At 46.8% G+C, this 18,663-nt stretch overlaps 1 protein-coding gene across 1 annotated transcript in view; it reads right to left on the bottom strand.

Moving 5' to 3' along the window:
* Positions 1-451: 451 nt before the first annotated feature.
* LOC136995360 (neuronal acetylcholine receptor subunit alpha-7-like) overlaps positions 452-18,663 on the bottom strand; it is a 50,808-nt gene continuing 32,596 nt past the window's right edge. The window contains exons 9-10 of the mRNA XM_067315981.1: positions 7,344-7,453; positions 452-973 (exon numbers count right to left, since the gene is read on the bottom strand). Coding sequence (XP_067172082.1) covers positions 452-973; positions 7,344-7,453 — 632 coding nt within the window. The remainder of the gene's footprint in view (positions 974-7,343; positions 7,454-18,663) is intronic.

The raw sequence follows: 18,663 nt of genomic DNA, 5'->3' as shown, positions 1-18,663 counted from the left end.
GAGTATCAGAGCCACAAAAAATCCCCAAAACATAAAGATACTGAAAACAGTAAAGTACTGAAGAGCTTATAGCGAGCCACATAAAAATAGTTAAAGGTTCACAGATGCTTTGTAATGTATTGATACTAGTGTTAGCTTGTAACAAATATATTGTAGATTTGAATTCTTGTCTATCTTGTCTATCTGATGGTCACAAGATCATGACATAATTACATGTAGAAGTAGTCTAAGAAATAAATAACAACACGTATACTCAACATGTGTGCTATTCAGTAATTACAGTCACAAACATCAGGAATAAATTAGCTCTTGAAACTAATTTCGGTTCCTTCTGCGTATGTTAGCACAGAAAAGTACACTTCTCTCTTTTGAGTTAAATTACCTAGCAAAATTACTGGAAACCTTGACTTTTAAATTACCTTTCTCCTTACTGTTTTCATCTTTGAAAGCTTCATGCAAAATCCTTTGAAACAGCTTCTATGAAATTTGGAGCAGACGTGAGTATTGTAAATGTGCAGATGATGGCAAAAAGGGTAAATGCAACCAGGCACAATCTGTCTATTACAGCAGCTGCAAACTTCCACTCGCTGCAGATTTCCTCACCCTCATCTTGTTTTCTGAAGCGCGTTGCGATGAACTGAACCTCCTCCAGGATCTTCACGATCACTGGGAGGTGATCCACGAAAGCTTTCTTCTGAGCGAGCTCGATATCCTCTGGCGAGGGGCAAGTAACCTTTCCGCTCTTGCTACCCAGATCGTTGCTCTGGCGGCAGCGTGGGCTCTCCATGGCGTGGTAGCTGTAGACCACGTTGCCGTTGCTGGACTGGTGCCCGGGCAGGACGTTCAACTCAGCGCTGTTGACGCTCGGAGGGTGCTTGGGATAGCTGTATTTGCAAGAGAGGGGCCTTATGTTTTCCCCAGGTTTCTTCATTCGCAGAAACCAAGCGCACCAGTGCAGCAGGATGACACGGACCTGAAAGAGAGTGATCAGAATATGAATAAAGGGAGCCTTTGAGCATTTTAATATACTGTTTCTGAAGCATTTGGTGGCTACTGTCATCAGTCCTTATGTTCAATTAGAAAGCCTGGCTGTTTGCTATGTTCTCCAACTATCTGATTTTAAGTGGAGTTTTTCAGGATCTGGGCCCTTCCCAAAAATGACATTTTTCAGACATGTTTTGAACATACAGGTGTTCCATGTCCACCCAGCTTAGAGAGCAAAGGAGATTTAAGATCTTCACTTTACAGAACAATTCTCGAACTCCCCTATTTTGCAAACAATCCTGGATCTCTGTGGTTGAGCGGAAGGCACAAAGTTGGCTGCATTCTTTTACAACCATTTCTCAGTTAATATGGAGAGAGATACTCTTAAAGATTTGGGGGGCATGTTTAGATTGTGCTGAATTAGACTATAGGACAGACTAACTGAAGTTTTTAGCATATACCCTCCCCGCAACCCCTGCTGTTTAAGTCTATATAAACAGCCTTGTGTTGTTTTACTTGAAAGCTGTTGCAATCCTGTTTTAATCCTTGGTGAAGAGTTCAGCCACATAACACAGCAGGCCTTCTCTCAAAACAACAGCAGCTGATCAGTTAAATTGGGCAGTTCGAAATCTGAATGTTGCTATTATCAGCTGTCGTTTCCTCATGCTCTGGTATAAAACTGCTCCGACAGTTCGCGAGAGCTTTCTAACCTGCCTATGGACGTTTGTGGGGCAAATATTTCCTATTAAGGCTGTCAGGTGAGCTAACTCAGGAGGGTACATCCAGCATTTTTTTCCCTGTGAACTGATCTTCAGATCCCTTGTCTGAACTCTGAGCCTGCCAGATTTCCCATTTTTAGTACCGATTGCTGTGGAAGGCAGACAGCAGCAAACTCAGTCAGTAAAATCTTGTAACCGTAGAGTCCTTCAAGTAGTATGTATAGAGGAACGGACATTCGCAAGGAGCTGGTGAGAGTCGCTCTTGGAAGATAGGTGGCCTCTTCAATTACTGGTTCGCTCTGCTTGCAGAAAAAGCAGAACTGACCTCTGGTTTCACCCCTGTGCCCAGGACCGCCTGAAGGATGCTGCTCCTGTCGGTTTGGCCCTGTATGCCTCAGGGCCACCCCTCGTCCGTAGGGTGGTTTCAGATACGGGTGGAGTCATCTCCTGCGTTTGCACAGGGCAGATGCGCAGGTGGGCGAATTACAGCTCGCGCTTTGCGTGGCTGCTGTAATGACAAGCGTAATTTCAGAAAGGAGGAGACGCTAATTACCACAGCAGGGAGTAATAATAGTAAAACCCCAAAGCCAAGACGAGTGGAAGATGGTAATACAATTTTTAAGTTTTACAGTGAGAGTTCTTCTGGCTCGCAGCCCTGTGGGCCATTCTGCTTCACTCCCTCTAATGAATCTTTTATTCCTCACCCTGAAAAGCTATTTTCCTGAGTTTCAAATTATTCTGCTTTCATTAGTGGCTTTAAATGTTTCATTATTTCCTCCCTGGTCACCACAGACAAACACAAAACTATAATGTAGCAGGTTAAAAAATCCATCCTGGATTTAATTGAACTTCCTTAATTAAAATGTCCTCTGACTGCTTATGGACACAATGATTGCATATTATCATGGAACAATATAAAGGCTTTAATTGCTGACAATATTTCAGCAGTGTCAGTGGCAAGGGTAGAGAGAAATTCATTCTCACATAATGTGAAATTCCAAAATACTAGGCCAGGCAAACTTTATTAGAAAATGTTGATATGTCTGCCCTGGGTCTTCAAGGAGATGTAAGGGGAAAAGCTCTGTTCTGCAGAAATGTTACTTTTTCTTTCAAGATGGTGTGCTTATTCTTTGGAGAATTTACATTTATAATTTCAGATACAGACAAGCCCATTTCCTACAGACAATTAAATACATGCAAGACAACACCGCAGCTTTTCATGTGTTTGGACTAATGCCATATTTCCTAGAAAGCACAGACGTTCAGGCATCAGTCTCTTCCTGGCATGCCAATTGGTTGAGGTTGTCTAGAAACAGCCCGGGTGTGAACCCCTGCCCACCGCTTAGCCCACGGACAAGGCTGTAGCTACAGCGCTCTGTGAGGAGCACCAGCTCCCCGGCAAACCTGCACGCCCCAGCCCGACGGCATCAGCCAGCCCAGGATTATATCCAAAGGGAAGCCTGAAACTAAACAACCTGATGTAGGCACAGCAGAGAGCCGGAGGGCTTCTGCCTCTACCTTGGAGGTGCTCCCAAGGAAAGCCCACGCCTTCCCCTGGAACTCGCTCCAGCAGCCAATTCCATCAAAGGTGGAAAAACATCCCCTAACAATTAATTAGGGGTAGAGCTTTGCGATGCCTGGATGTCTGGCTCTGCCAGGGGGAGGGGTGTGTGGGGAGTGAGTAGTTCTAGGAGGATCTGCTGAGACTGGGATTGCAGAGAACAAATTTCAGGTAAGCAATTTCCTCCTCTCTGCAGATAGCCATCTTAATAGGTTCCTGTTTTTATTCAGCAAAAAGCTGTATGGATGTCTCTGAAAAAAAAGGTAAACGGGCCCGGAAAGATGCTGGCAGGAAAAAATCAATGGGGATTGTGCCATAAATCCTAATGACTGAGCAATGGCTATGACTTGCAGAGAACTTGTGTACTGACCGCTCTTGGGCTGCCAGCCTCTTCCCACACAACTGGCATTTGCCCCTTTTGTCTCGAGATCGCTCAGCCCTGCCTGCTTGCCTGTGCTACAGCTGTCACAGTATATCATCTGCACTCTCCAGTAATGCCTTCTACAGTCTTTGCTTCCTGATAGTAATTTTTTTTAAGTGTATGGCAGTTCAGCTGGCAGGCCATTGAACCTTGTTGTTCAAGGATGACGACCCCCTGCACACAACGTTTTCAGCCAAAAAATAGTGGACCTCAGCAGGTCTGTGGCAAGAACCCAGAGTACTCAGATAGGTCTTTCTTATCTGTAGTTTCTACCTTGTCATTCTTTGTCCAGATGTTGTCAAATACAGACCGTATGGGGGTTTTATTCATCAATATATTCATCATTATTCATCAATGACTTGGATGAAGGGACAGAGTGCACCCTCAGCAAGTTTGCTGACGATACAAAACCGGGAGGAGTGGCTGATACGCCAGAGGGCTGTGCTGCCATTGAGAGAGACCTGGACAGGCTGGAGAGCTGGGCAGAGAGGAACCTCATGAAGTTCAACCAAGGGAAGTGCAGGGTCCTGCACCTAGGGAGGAATAATGCCAGTCACAAGTACAGGCTGGAGGTTGACCTGCTGGAAAGCAGCTCTGCGGAGAAGGACCTGGGAGTGCTGGTGGACACCAAGTTAAGCATGAGGCAGCAATGTGCCCTTGTGGCCAAGAAGGCCAATGGTATCCTGGGGTGCATCAGGAAGAGTGTTGCCAGCAGGTCGAGGGAAGTGATCCTCCCCCTCTACTCAGCCCTGGTGAGGCCACATCTGGAGTGCTGTGTCCAGTTCTGGGCTTCCCAATGTGAGAGACATGGCACTACTGGAGCAAGTCCAGCAAAGGGCTACTAAGATGAGTAAGGGACTGGAGCATCTCTCATATGAGGAAAGGCTGAGAGAGCTGGGCCTGTTCCGCCTGGAGGAGAGAAGACTGAGGGGGGATCTTATCAATGTGTACAAGTATCTGAAGGGAGGGTGTCAAGAGGATGGAGCCAGACTCTTTTCAGTGGTGCCCAGTGACAGGACAAGAGGCAATGGGCACAAACTAAAACACAGGAAGGTCTGTCTGAACATAAGGAAAAACTCTCCTGTGAGGGTGGCAGAGCACTGGACCAGGTTGCCCAGAGAGGTTGTGGAGCCCCCTTCCGTGGAGATATTCAAAAGCCATCTGGATATGCTCATGGGCAACATGCTCTAGGTGACCCTGCTTGAGCAGGGGGGTTGAATTAGATGATCTCCAGAGGTCCATTCCAACCTCAACCATTCTGTGATTCTGTGGTTCTGAGTGAAACAGCAGCAGGTCTGTGCTGGGGGAACAAGTTCCCAGCAGCATGCTTCAATACACAGGTCTAGATACTTCCATTCATTTCTTCCCACAACCAATCCCTATTTTGCTCTACATCTAGCCAGGAATCTCTTGCCAAATATGTTCCTACAAATTTTCTTGCCAATGGCAAAAGAAAATCCACTCTTTCTACAACTGCTCCAGAAGTGGAACAAAGTGTGTACCTCTCCCAAACATATTACGGGGAAATGGATGTTCTCCAGATCCCGTGATTGCTCAACCCTTTTTTAATTTGTTACTGCATTTTTCGCTATGGGTCCCTTGGATTCACTCATCGGGAGGGAAGTCCTCTCAGCTCTCCAGGATGTGAATGGGAGTGTGTCGGGTTGCTCCAAGTCTTGCAGGAGCTCCGGGGAGCTCCAGATGACCGATATGAAAGAAGAAAATCCTTTGTCCAATAGTTTTCAGATATGCCATTTCTGTGTTCTGAGGTTTGAGAGAGTGAGCAACAAGCCAGGTCTGATAGCTTGTTACAGAAGAGCACAGTTCTTCAGGGCTTGCTTTGTCTTGCAGAATGGATGATTCGTGTGGTAATGGGCTGGTTTCATGTGTCTGGTTAGGCCTAATGCTAAATCTGGACGTACTGTAGAAGCAGCTATAGAAGTCCTGTCTTAACATGTAACATTCAGTTGTTACAGGGCTTTGCAGAACTGTTCTCTTAGGCTTGTCCTCTTTCCCAGGAAACTTCAAAAAGAATCACGAATGATAATTTCCTCTAATGTCTCATCATCATAGTGAAGTTTCCTTAGCAAAAATATTTGACGTGGCCTCAGAGAGTATCTTGATGGGCTGGCAAGGAGCAAGAATTGACTGGCAGGGTCTGTGAGCATATTTAACAGGACACCTCAGCCCACGCCCAGACTCCTCAGAAGGCAGAAGACACAGTACAATTGCCCAAGGGGCTGTTGTGCTGCTGCATACTCTATCCATTTGGACATCTGAAGCATGTTTATCCAGACTGGTGTCCTCAAGTCTTGCTGACATAGAGGTTCGTCTAGAATTCACCTGCTGTGCTGTCTTGAAACTAAGCTGATCTTAATTTATACAGCATTTTAAGAAGTGATTGTTAGCTATGCTTAATATCTACTCATCTATTTTTTTTTAATTTGCATTGACTCTGCAACTTATTTTTAGAGAAGATAAACTAGAAATCAGTTCTGTTTCTCAAGCTGACATTGGTAGCCATGTGAAATTTCACATCACATCACGATAATTGTCCAGCATGACAAATAAAGTGAATGAGATAATAGAGGACGCTGCAAAAGCAGACTTCTTAGAAACCAGGGTGAGCAGATGACTGCGACTATTGGTATCTGCTTTAGCTTTCATTACTTTTCCTTTTGTAGCAGCAATGTGTTCCCTGCTTATTCTAAAACCCACTCTTGGGAAGGTGAGAGAGAAAAAAGTATGCTTTTGTTTTTAACATGAAAATCTAAAATAAACACATTCCTCCTGAAAGCTAACTGGGGCTGGTACTGGACCTCACTGGCGTAACAGACTCTTCTGTTGTAGAGAAAAGAGTGTCCACAGACTATGGCACTGAGAAGTCATCAGATGCCAGCAGACAAAATTGTTTCTCCAGGCAGACAAGTGGATATGGTTTCAGCAGAGGGCAGATTTCCCAGCAAAGTCCAGGGGTCCCTCAGCACAGCCAGACTGAGCCCAGACTGAGCCTGACTCCATCTGCTGATGATGCAGAAAAGCAGTCAGCCACCCTGCAAGCTGCAAGAAGCACAGCTGAGTTGATATCCAGGACCCTTGGTGCCCTGCGGTGGTGGGTACTGTCTTCCAGCAACTCAGAGAGCCATTCACAGCTGGGACAGTTGCAAGAGTGGAAATGCAGACTGCCTCCAGCGTTGAATTCTGGACCTCCTGTCCTTGTTTTGGGAGATTACAGCTCTGCCAGTGACTGCAGTATGAACCTCTACAAGGCAACATGCCGGACAAACTGCCCAGCAGAGACTAGTAGGTGTTTGCTTAGTGCTTTGAAACGCCAAGTTTTATCAGCACCAGCGACTGCTGGATAAGAAATCAAGGCTGTTGCCTTTGGGGTCAGCACTTGCAAAGTGGGTGCAGAGTAAGCTGTCTCCTGGTTTAAGTTTAAAGAGAAAACCCAAATAATATATGCTGGTTTTAATGGAAACCCAAATTTAGTATATTCGTTCTTTTACGCTGGCAGCAAACACAGCAGTGTCACACATACTGTCTGTAGCTGGCACTTGGGATTAATTGAGAACAACTTCTGCCCCTCATTAGTTCACTATAAATTGTAATTTTTTTTTTAGCAGGTTGTTGAATATTTACCGCCAAAGCTGCTTACCCATTTGGGCATCTTTCCTGCTTGAGGGTCATGATGGTGAAACTGTAAAACCAGCACCGTTACCACCACAGACAGACCAACAATGACCATGATGCTTGCGAAATATTGAGCTGCAATTGAAAGGAGGATTTGGTTAGGAGAGGAAAAAAAGAAAAGGCAAATAACATTCCTCAGCCAGGCCCTGAGAGCAGTCCTGTGTCACATCCAAACATCCTCTCCTCTGGCCATCCACACTATACACTGCTTGAGGCCTGCGGTTTTCAGTACATCTGCTCAGCCCTTTCGCCTCCACCTAGGGGAGGGCTAGAACCAGTGAAAGGCGTATTTGCTTTGCTTTTATTCCCGCTGCAGGGACGGCATGGTGCCTGTGGAGCTGATGAGGATGCTGGTCACGAGGCCCCGGTCCTGGGAGCCTCCTGGTGGTACCGGCAGCAGTGCCAAAGGCACATGCTTTGTTCGTTGGGTCACTGGACCCCTCAGCAAAGTGTGACCACGGCACCATTTCTCGCCTGTTCTCCCCATCACTGCCCACAGGGGTTAGGCATCTTCTTCAGCACCCTCCTCAGCCCTCAAGCCCACCTCCTCTGGCTCCTAGCTGTGCTTCCGCCTTACTGCTAAATCTAAGCCTGCCACGCAGGACAGAAATCGAGATCCTTGAAGCCAGAGCAGGGACCTGAAACCAGTCTAAGGCCCAGCACAGCCTCCTCATGCCGGGAGTTAGGTTGAGGCACTGGAGTGTGAAAAAGAAATGCCCACAGAGCTAGTGACGTTTGCTATGGCAAAATACTAGGGAGTGTGACAGTCAGATAACAGGGAGCAACATGGGGCAACGCGTGACACTGCCAGAGCTTATAACCTCTTCCTATGCCCACCCCTCCCTGCCGAAGCTTGCAGGAAAAGTCAAGGATTTTAATAAGGACTCCAAGGCAAGTTCTGTGCCAGGCTCAGTTTCCTAACACCTCTTTTTGTTGCCTTAGCGGCAAAGAGCGTATTCATAATAATGAGGTTCTGATGCCTTCCTGAAACCAACGCTAGAATTGCTTCAAGAGGCAGGCATAGCTTTCCACGGCCAAATGAATTATGCAGCTGGACTAGAAGAATACTCCTGAGGGCAAGGTGAATTGAAAGATCTCTGTTACACTTACTCATGAAAGAATAAAGGCAACGGTGGTGCAAAAACAGAACAAACCATGAACTCAGGCTTCAGAGAAGGTGGCTGATCTGACTCCAAAATGAGTCATATAATAGGAATACAGGCATGTTGACACCACTAGAATAATTAGTGCCATAAGTCACTAAACCCTGCAGCAAATTCTATGCATTTAGATGCCACCAATAAGACTTCCAGGCCTGAAGTGATCAATTAAAAATGGCTTTGGTTAGGATTTTTCATAGACCCTTGGAAAATTAACCTCTCAGTTGAATTTGAAAGGAACTTGGTATTACCTGACTCTTGAAAATCCCAGCCAAGGATTAGCTGAGGAATTCACATTCTTAGTTTCTTGTGCTGTAATCCCAAGAACAGAGGGCAGGAAATTGCTATGGAGGTCTGGAGTAAACAGGGAAAACAGTTCTCTCAAGCCGAGACTGGCAACTGTAGGGGACCTGTGGTGCCATAAAGAAAAATGCTATCTGTTCTTGCCTGATGGTGGGCAAGGAAGAAATGGCTGGGTGTGCATCACTTGCATTTCTATTTGGGTCCTTCTGGCCAAGGTACTGTTAAGTTTTAAGTTGGAGAGTAAGGATGGAGAACAGAGGGCATAGTGCTTCAGCTGTGTTATCAGTTTCAGGCGATAAAAAGTCACAAGTGTATCTGTGAAATGAAAACTGGCAGGTAGTCCAGCTAGGAGGAGATATGATGAGGCTGCTGCCCACTCTCCTGTGGCAAGATAGGGTGGACCTGAGAGCCACTGTTGATAAAGTAATTACTAGAGCTTCTGCCCATGGGTCTCTTGGTTCCAAAACACGGCTCTGTGCTCGCATTACGGATCCTGCGTCAGGGCAGAGCCACGGGCAGGGGTGGCTGAGACCGAGCCAGGCCTGGGATCAGTGACAGTTCACCTGTAAGGGACGGAAAACCTCCAGTCCTGAGCAGGTTCAGGAGTGAGGCAAACTGATGCTGACTCTGAAACAGTAGCTTTACCCCCTCAAATATTTCCTGGTCTTCCCTTCCATGGCTTAATCCTACATCTCCTCTTTCCCTGCAGCAGAAGAATATTCTCCTCCTGCAGCTCTCAAGAGAGCTCTGGTGGGAAAGACTCTCGTGCTGTCTCTCACACACCTCCCCAAGAGCGTGGCTTAATCCTCCTCCAGTCTGCTGGCCTGGCACCTCTGTCCCTGGCAGTCTTTAGCCCTCACCCCAGCCAGATCAAACCCATCATTTGACGAAAGCTTCAAGGGCCGCGGTCCCTTGTCACCTCCACCACCCCCTCTGCCATGACCACTGCTCTCTTATCCTCCTCCAGCAACCCTGTGAGCAGAGCTGCTGAGAGGACCAACCTGCAAGGCACGTAGGTACCACTTTCCTTGGAGCCATGGCACTGCCATCTCCACTCACCCTACTTTGGCCCCACATGATCAACCAACTCCACTCCTGGGCTTCTCTTGATATTGCCAAGCACAGCCACAGGAACAGAGATGCTGATCCGTCAGATGTGGTACAGGGAACAAGCAACAGAGTAAGAACTGAGCTTCAACAGCTGCAATCCAGCCACAGGATTGTCCTCTTCCCTCCCCCCTGCCCCAGTATTTCAGAGTCCATCCTAAAGCCCACAGCACAGGTGCAATTAGGGCTTTGAGACTCCCACAAAGTCTCTCCCTTCCAAGTGTATCTGTCGGCAGCGGGCAAATGTGAACCTGATTTTACAAAGAAGCTCAGCCCATTTCATTTAAACACCTCGAGGAGAATACTCAATATCTGTCACTGAGCATGTTATTGTCTTATCTTACCCTGGAGCTCCTGGTTACCAAGATCTTTTCTAGGCTAAATGGGTCTGCGTGGAGGCTTTAATAAATGTCCCAGCCACAGGCAGTGTCAGCCCCCAGTGAAGGAGCAGCCAGCCCAGTCCAGAGTGCACTGGGAAGAGCGTGGGCCTGGGTGCTGGCTGTGAGTTGCTCTGAGGCAGAGCTGGGATGCGATTACCATGCTCTGGAAGAGAACTGCTCCCATTTTCTTCTTCTGTCCTGGACAGCTGCCACAGGGCAGGAAAAGGGACTGGGACACCAGCGTTTGGAGCCCCCGTATGCTCCTGCCTTGCATAGCGATGCTCCCCAGGGATGCGGAGGTCTGCACTGGTCGCTATTAGCTGTTCTTCATGTGACTTCAAAGCTGCATGCTGCTTTCTTCAGCAGTCATGTGTCAATGAAACAGCTGCTGCTTGTGCACAGGAGCTGATCTCTTTCAGGCATGAGGTGTCTGCTCTTTCATTGTTGATTTTCTTCCCTCTCTTTGCCAGAGGGGGCATGATGTAACACGCTACCTGGACAGCTGCTTTAACATCGGGAGCTGTCAGGCTCAGTCTCAGCACCATTAGAAGATGACCAGGTGCTGTAATCACAACAAATACTGATCTGACACAGCCACAGAGACCCAGTAAGTCTTTTTAAATGATCAGCGATGACAATAGCTATTTGTTCTTGCAGACATCCTCTGACATTAAAGAGTAAAACCTGTATCAAAAGGATGGCCTTGACTTGCAATCCAAAACTTCAGGAGTTTCCAGCACCATTTTAGGACATTCTGTGACAGCACCCAGCATCAGGGAAGCACCTTAAGATTATTTTAGAAATGTTTTGGAGTGGAACTGGATTAACTTTAACTTTAAGACTAATTAATAGAACAAAGAAAATAAAACAGAAACCCTAAGAAAGGCAAGAAGATCCCAGAGTGATGCGTTGCTTTGTTAAAATTATTACTGAATACTGACAGGAAAATCAGTGTATTATCCAGATTTATTAACCCAGTTAATCATGGAAAGACAGAGCTTCCCCACTGCGGCAAGTTACAGTCCTGGTTTTATTATGAAATGGAGGAGGAGGAAGGGGAATGTCATACTCAGGTATTCACAGTGGTTGAACTGGATGCATCCCACTGGAGTCTGTGTTCCTTCTCCGCAGAAAGCGTCAGTAACTGCACCTGAAATGCTGGAGTGGTTTACAGCTGCTACTAGTCAGGTCATGTCAACCATTTGGTGTTGAATGCCTCCACTGAACTCTCAGGAAATGGGAGAAATGTCTCAAAACATGCACCAAATGAGCTGTGCACCACTGCACCTCTGGAAATGCTTCCAGTTCATAAGTTGCAGCCTGTGGAGGACTCAGGAGACCTCAGAGACCATCCCAGGGGCTTCCAGCCGTCCTGTTTCTCTCCTCCTATGGCAGAGACTGGGGCCAGTGCCAGGCAGACAGGGTCCCAGTACACAACAGCTGATGGCCCACCATTTGTGCAGAGTTTCTCAGAGACCAGCGCACCGAAAGGTGAAGGAGGGATTCCCTTCCTAGCTGATTTACCCTTGTACACAGAAAGCAAAGAAACAAGGAAAAGGATGTGGGCAGGAAAATTATGTCCATTACTGATGAGATCTGCTCTAGCTGGGCCACCATGTGTCATCCATTACCTCTCACTGATGTTAGAGAGCAAAGAGCATCGTCATGTTCCTGAACTGTGAGCTGATGCCTCATAAACAGAAAATGTCTTCAGAGAGTGAGAAATCTAAGGATTAGACTCTATGTTTACCTTTTGGTTATGATACTTGTAGAGGGCATAGGGTCAGTGTTTTCAAGCTCTTCTCCCACACGCTTTTGAGGAGTAGAACAAGGTATTTGAGAAGAAGAACAGCTGTATTTTTTTCATAAAGAAAGTTGCAAAGCTTGAGACTTTGGGAACAGCACCATTGACCACGGAGCCCAAAACTGCAAAGAGCTGCTGAGACTGAGAATTTCCATTGCATGGAAGAAGCTGAGCAGAGGCCTGGAGTCAGCAAGCTGCCAGGCAGGAGCATCGAAGGGCGGGGGGAAAGCACTCAGCAAAATCAAAAAGAGACAGAGAAAAATGAAAGGGCAGATGCTAGAGTGGCAGCAGCTGAAGAGATACAGGCACATGACAGAAAATGTAATAGGAGATTAATCTCGTTTTCTCCATCTAGTCAGAACCACTAATGGCTTCTGCTCTTAACTTAGAACAATCTGTAATTCTTGGAGCTGTTAAAGCACTGTGCTGCTTCCTTGTCTCAGCAATTTGCAGCCTTGTTTGCTGTATGACTGAACTGCAAGAAATCACCCCGAGCATCTGGTGCAAACATATTTATTCACAGCTTACACCCTTCTTCTTTACTGAAATAAAATAAGCATGGTAAAGAAGAGCAAGAAGGAGACAAGGCTGTAAATATGTTAGGCTAGTAGAGCCCTGAGTAGCAAGTACTTATTGTGCATTAAGAACAGGCAAGCAGGTGAGCACAGTGAAAGAAGGGGACAGAGGGAAATGCAGTTTATATTACCTAGAGGCGACGATAACTCAATTTTACTGCATGGCATTTGATATGTCCAGCCAAGGCATCAAGCATCGTGTGGATGTTAATATGGACTGAGGAAGTGACAGTTCCTTGTACTTATGAGTCCCAAGTTTTGTTTTTCATACACTCTGTGAACATACCATTTTTCAAGTGGTCCACACTTTCTGCAATAAAACACCTTTTAGAGCAAAATACAGGTTCTAGACCCAAAAGTGATGGTACTGTTCTGAAGAGAGCTGGCAGGAAATAATGATTTGCACTGCCTTGGCGTTTACTTGGGTACGTGGGAGGAAAAAAAAAAAAAAAATCATTTGTCTTCCCCGCAGACATTCTGCACTGAAATATAGCGCATGGTAAATCCAAAATGGTTGAGCGCTTCCCATGTTCAGCAGGACGCCTTGAAGTTCCGGGCCGGAAGAGTGTTTGTGGGAGAAACAAATCATCTGACTGGTTTGAGAGGTCTGAACATTTCAATTTAGGATTTGGCTTATGGGCAGAAGCATGCCTTATCTGATCTGACAAAGTACTTTGAAAGCAATATTTCCTGTGAGCACCGGCTGGGGCGGAGGGAGAGCAGCCAGCTCTCAGCTTGCTGTAGCCTTGGCCGCAAGCTGGAATCTGCCTGCTGCGGGTGCTCCTGGCTGTTTCGCTGTGTGGCTGTACTTTCTCTGCCACCTGGGGCCTGATCTGAAGGACTCGTGTCTGCAGTGAGCTTTGGATCAAGACGAGAGGAAGAAACAGCCAGGCGAGGTTCGCTAAGTAAACATTTTAGGGTCACTTCTGCACTCTATCGCCCTTTTCTTGCAGTCATGGGACTGCTAAAGTGGAGATGCAGTCAAGGTGGATGCAGGAGGGTGGACGGGGATCCCAGAGCCCGTGTCACGCTGCGCTGGGAGGAGAGGCAAACCTGCCCTGACTAGGGCCAGGCAGGGATTTGGTGGTGTTTCTTTAAGAATAAAACATCTGAAATAGGCTGAATCATCTGAGGCTGGAAGCAGCCAGGATCACAGAGGAGGAAGGAAGAGCAGAGCCCTCTGAACCCTTTCCATGCCATGCCGTGTGGCCCAAAGTGTTTTTGCCCCCGAGATGATATCGCAGGCAGCGGAATATGAGGGTGGGGAAGCAGTGCCAGCTATGCCCGTAACTGCATTGCCTTGAACTTTCCAGGGCCGTTGCTTTTGGCCATATCTGACTACAATGGGCTGTGGATTGATCTGTCTTTCTGAAAAACAGGTTGATTTTTGCTAGGTAACTAAACATTACATTAGGAGCTGAATTTTTTAAGGTATTTAGTCCGTGAGTCCAACCCAGCAGCCCATCCTGAGACATTGATTCTTGAAAACATGCCTATAGCAATGCAAGATTAATGAGATCCTGGTGATTGCTTTATCAGGTACTGTTGGAAGTGCGTAAGCATGCCCACCAGCTGTATAATCTTAAGGAGGCTCTACTTAAAGGATAATTGTGAAGGGGCAGAGTTACAGTTAGGAATCTGACTTGATCTGGGGAAGCTTCCTTCCTAGTTACTTCTTAATGCATGATTTGCTACCCTTAATTGCAAGGTTGCTTTCAAATGAATGATAGAGTTTAATGAAAGAGGTCAGGGATATGGAGTCTGCAAATAGGGAGGCACAATGCTCTTTAGAAAAGAGAATTCAGGCGTATGCCTATTGCCTAAGGAATGGATTGATCCTTTCTTCAGAGATGGTCACAAAACCATTAGCCAAAATGGACTTGATTATCCAGTACTGTTTATATGTTTCATGCTGTCTTTATCAAAATAAAAAAGCCCTTGCAGTTTATGACTGGATGTCTCAGATGTAGTTCTCAGATGAATTACATGACCCTCTAGTTTGAATGGACAGATCCAGAACTTCTACAGAAACTCTATTTCATTATGTTATTGTGTAATTTCAGTTTGGTCACTGAACTGGGATTGTTACACATCCACATGGATCTCCCTCCTCATATAATGCCCTCAGCTGGTGCACAAGTGTACTATGTATTAGGAGCAGGCTATCTCCATGGAATTGCTGGCTTTTCAAGTGAGAGACAAATCTGTCTGTAAGTTAATAGGCTTATAGAAACGTAAAGGGCAGTTGTTACCATACACCTGAGCTGTATGACACAGGCTTTAGGATTTCACCCAGTGATAGTGCAGCCAGCCCAGTAATTTCAGGTGTGTAACACGTCTGGAGTTCTGTGCATTTCTCTGTGTTTTTTCCTCATGAGATGATCTCCAGCTGTCTAGCTACACAGGCTCTTTATAAAAACTTTTTTAAAGAGAGAAATTAAAAGTAGGTCAAATCATGAGTGCAGCCAGACACACTGCCGGTGAGGCAGGATGAAGCCGTTCCCGGGGTGCGTAAGTTTAGGACACAGTTGCTGCCGTGTAATCATGGTCTGAAAGTCTGTTCAGGAGCCACAGTCCAGAGCTTTCAGTGCCAGGAGGGACCTCCAGGGCCCAGCAGTGAAGCAAGCCTTGCTCGTATAGTCAACTTGTGTTGAATTCTGGCCGAACCGTTGTGTTTGTGAATGCCATGGGACGTAAATACTCTTGATCCAAATGACTGAGCTGGTTTCTGTTGCTATGGGTGTTTAATTTTTTAAACATAAACAGAGGCATCCTTGCTCTGGTTCCTGGACTTTTCCTTTCTTCAGCATCACGGATGAGTTTGCAGAAGAGCAGCCCTTTAATTTTTGAAAGATCTCAATGCCTTGTGTGGCACATTTGCAATGCTGCTGAAAAGTGGGCTCTGGAAATATCTTGTTCCCCCAAACAGGGGGAAATTTCTGGAGAACAGGAGCAGGGGGACAAATGCAGTCACCCAGACTCCTAGCTGGAACATTTCTTGGCACAGAAAGGGCCTGGCTCACTGGGGAGGAAAAAGCTTCAGTACACATCACCCCGCAGTGTGTTGAAGCAGAAGAGTCCCAGTGTTAAAAGGCATTGAGCAACCTGCCTCTGATTTCTAGGCCAAGCTTTGCCACTTGCTCTTTACAGATGAAAAAAGTCTGCTTGTTGTTATTGTGTATTAACACAGCATCTATTGGGCTGCTTAGAAAACCGGAGTCCATCATGTGAGAAGTTGCACGTGGTGGGGGAAGAGAAAGTCCACTCTGGGCAGCTTTATGAACAGAGTACAAAGGATGTGCCAAGGAAGGGAGGGAGATATTTTGCAGACAGGTTACAACAGGAAAAAGCAGGCATCCTGCCCCACCTGCTTCCCTGTGCTTACTTAGGCTGCAAAGTGCCTCATTTATTGTAAATATTAGTCGAGGTCAAGAGAGACTAGCCTCAGTTAAGAAGAATCAAGATACCATTTCCTCATTTCTTTGCAAACAGATCAGACATGAGAAGCCGGTTCTTTTCCTCATGTTATATCAGAGCAGCTTTCCTGTGCCCCCTTAACAGAGTGACTGCAAGCAGCAGCTCTGAGAATTTCTCACGTTCTCATGGTTAAATAGTTAAAACTGAGGCCAAAAGGCAGAGAAAAGTAAGATATACAGCATGTTAGGGACCAGTGTTGTTGGACTGGCAAAAGGTGGGACTATTCATATGGGTCCAGGTGGCTGTGGATGCACGTTTAATTTTAAAAAACCCAAATCCTAACAATACAAAGCAGATTTTTCAGAGTGTATGGGTCAGAGCATCTCTGCTCCCACAGACATGAAGACGAGCAACAGTGACTTCTCCTGCAGTCCAGCAGTTGGTCTTTCTATTTCAGGATCGAATTGCTTGCATCCTTTTTTAAACCGCATGCTTTAGAAGATTCATTTATTCCTGTAACCTGGTGCTAATCATGGCGATTCTCCAAGAACTGAACAAGCTGTCCAAGGGTCCACCACTTCCTCCCTAGGGATTTTCAGCTGGAATTGGATCATGCTGAAGAACTGCAATTATTACCTGCTATACCCCTTCTGGGATCGCCTGCAATATCATTGTGGGAAGATTATTCTGCGCTTCCCCATTGGAGTAGGGAAAAGGCTTTCAGAGCTCAAGGTCTGTCTATACCATACAGCCCAACAGTGAGTACTTGCTGAACAAGGGCTATTTAGATCCAGCAGCCAAATGGGCAGGCGGTCTTGCCCTGTTTGTCTGGGCTGGTGTCTGGAGTAGAGCTAGGAGTTAGGAGTAGGGATTTAAACTAAGCACGCTCTGGGACAGAGATGACAACCCACATCTAAGTGGGGGAATAGTGGAGAGGGGTGGAAGGAAAATGGTGCACGGAGGGCTGAACAAGAAAGGCCTCAGCAATGGTAGCATAGAGCGGAGGGGGCCCACCTCCAGAGTGTGTGCACAAATTCGCACAGCCTGGGAAACAGGCAGGAGCAACTGGAGTCCTGTGTACAGTCACAAAAATTCAGCATAACTGGGATAACTGAGACGTGGAGATCACCAGACGCTCACACTGCTGGAGTCCTCTGATGGAGAGGTACAAGCCCTTCAGGGAAGACGATGTGCATTGCCCTCTACATGCAGGAGCAGCTCCTATGGTGGGTATCTACGGGACAGGTGACAGCTGGTGGAAAGCTTGTGGGTTGGGGTCAGATGAGAGGCCAGTGAGGGTGACACTGTGGTGGGAGCCTGTTACAGACCACCTGATCACTGTGGGCAAGTGGATGGGGTCCTTTTTAGGCAATGCAGGGATACCTCTGCGTTGCAGACCCTGGTTCTCACAGGTGACCTGGACTTCCCTGTCATCTGCTGAGAGAGCAGCTGAGTGGAATGCAAGCTGTCAAGAGGATTTCTGGAGAGTGCCAGGAGTAGCTTCTGGATGGAGGAACAAGATGGGTCAACCAGAACTAGTGCACAGCTGGATCTGCTAATACTACCGAGGACGAACTGGCTGGGGACATGATAACTGGTGGCAGCCTGGGCTGTAGTGACAGTGAAATAATAGAGTTCAAGATCCTGATAGGATTGAGGGAGAAAAGCAGCAAAGTAAATACCCTGGACTTCAGGTGAGAAGATTTCACTTTTTTCAGGGATTTTCTAAGTGGGATCCCATAGGAGGCAGCTCTGAAGGCTAAAGCAGCTCAGGAAAGCTGCCAGGGCTTTAAGGACAGCAGTCTCCAGGTGCAAGAAAGATCTTTCTCGCTAGTCATAGAAACAAGCAGACACATCAGGAGACCAGCATGGCTAAGCAGGGAACTCATGGCAGAGCTCCAATGCGAAAAGGCAGCATATGGGGGATGGGGGTGAAAGTAGGGATAGACTGCAAAGGAGGAATTTAGGAACATTGTCTGGGCGTGCAGGACTGGTGTTAGGAAAGTTAAAGCTCAGCAGCTGAGATTGCCGAGGGACATCAAGGGCAACAAGAAGAGCTTCTACTGCTACAATAACATCAAAAAGCTCAAAAAGGAAAACATGGGCCCACTGGTGAATGGGGTGGATGATTTAGTGAGAGCAGACAGAAATAAGGCCAAGGTGCTCAGTGCTGTCTTCGTCTCATTCTTCACTGTCAAGGTCTCCCAGGTCTCTGTGCTTACAGACAGAGTTCAAGGAGAAAGAGAACTACCAGCAGTGGATTAGGATCAAGTCAGGGATTACTTGTCAGGTCTCAACCCATACAACCCCTACAAGTCCGTGGGACCAGACAGGCTGCACCACGGGTGCTGAGAGGGCTGGCTGGTATCCTTGCAAGGCCACAGAGACTGGGGAAGATCCCTGAGAACTGGAGAAAGGCAGTTGTTGCACCCGCCTTTGGGAAAAGCCAAAGGAACAATCTGGGGACCTACAAGCAGGTCAGCCTCCCTTCGATCCCTGGGAAAATCAGGGAGCGAGTCCCTGGAGAACATTTCTGGGC

The sequence above is a fragment of the Apteryx mantelli genome, chromosome Z (assembly GCF_036417845.1).
Source record: "Apteryx mantelli isolate bAptMan1 chromosome Z, bAptMan1.hap1, whole genome shotgun sequence".
NCBI classification, from domain to species: domain Eukaryota; kingdom Metazoa; phylum Chordata; class Aves; order Apterygiformes; family Apterygidae; genus Apteryx; species Apteryx mantelli.
The sequence above is the reverse complement of the archived record's forward strand: the minus strand, read 5'-3'. Positions and strand labels throughout refer to the sequence as shown.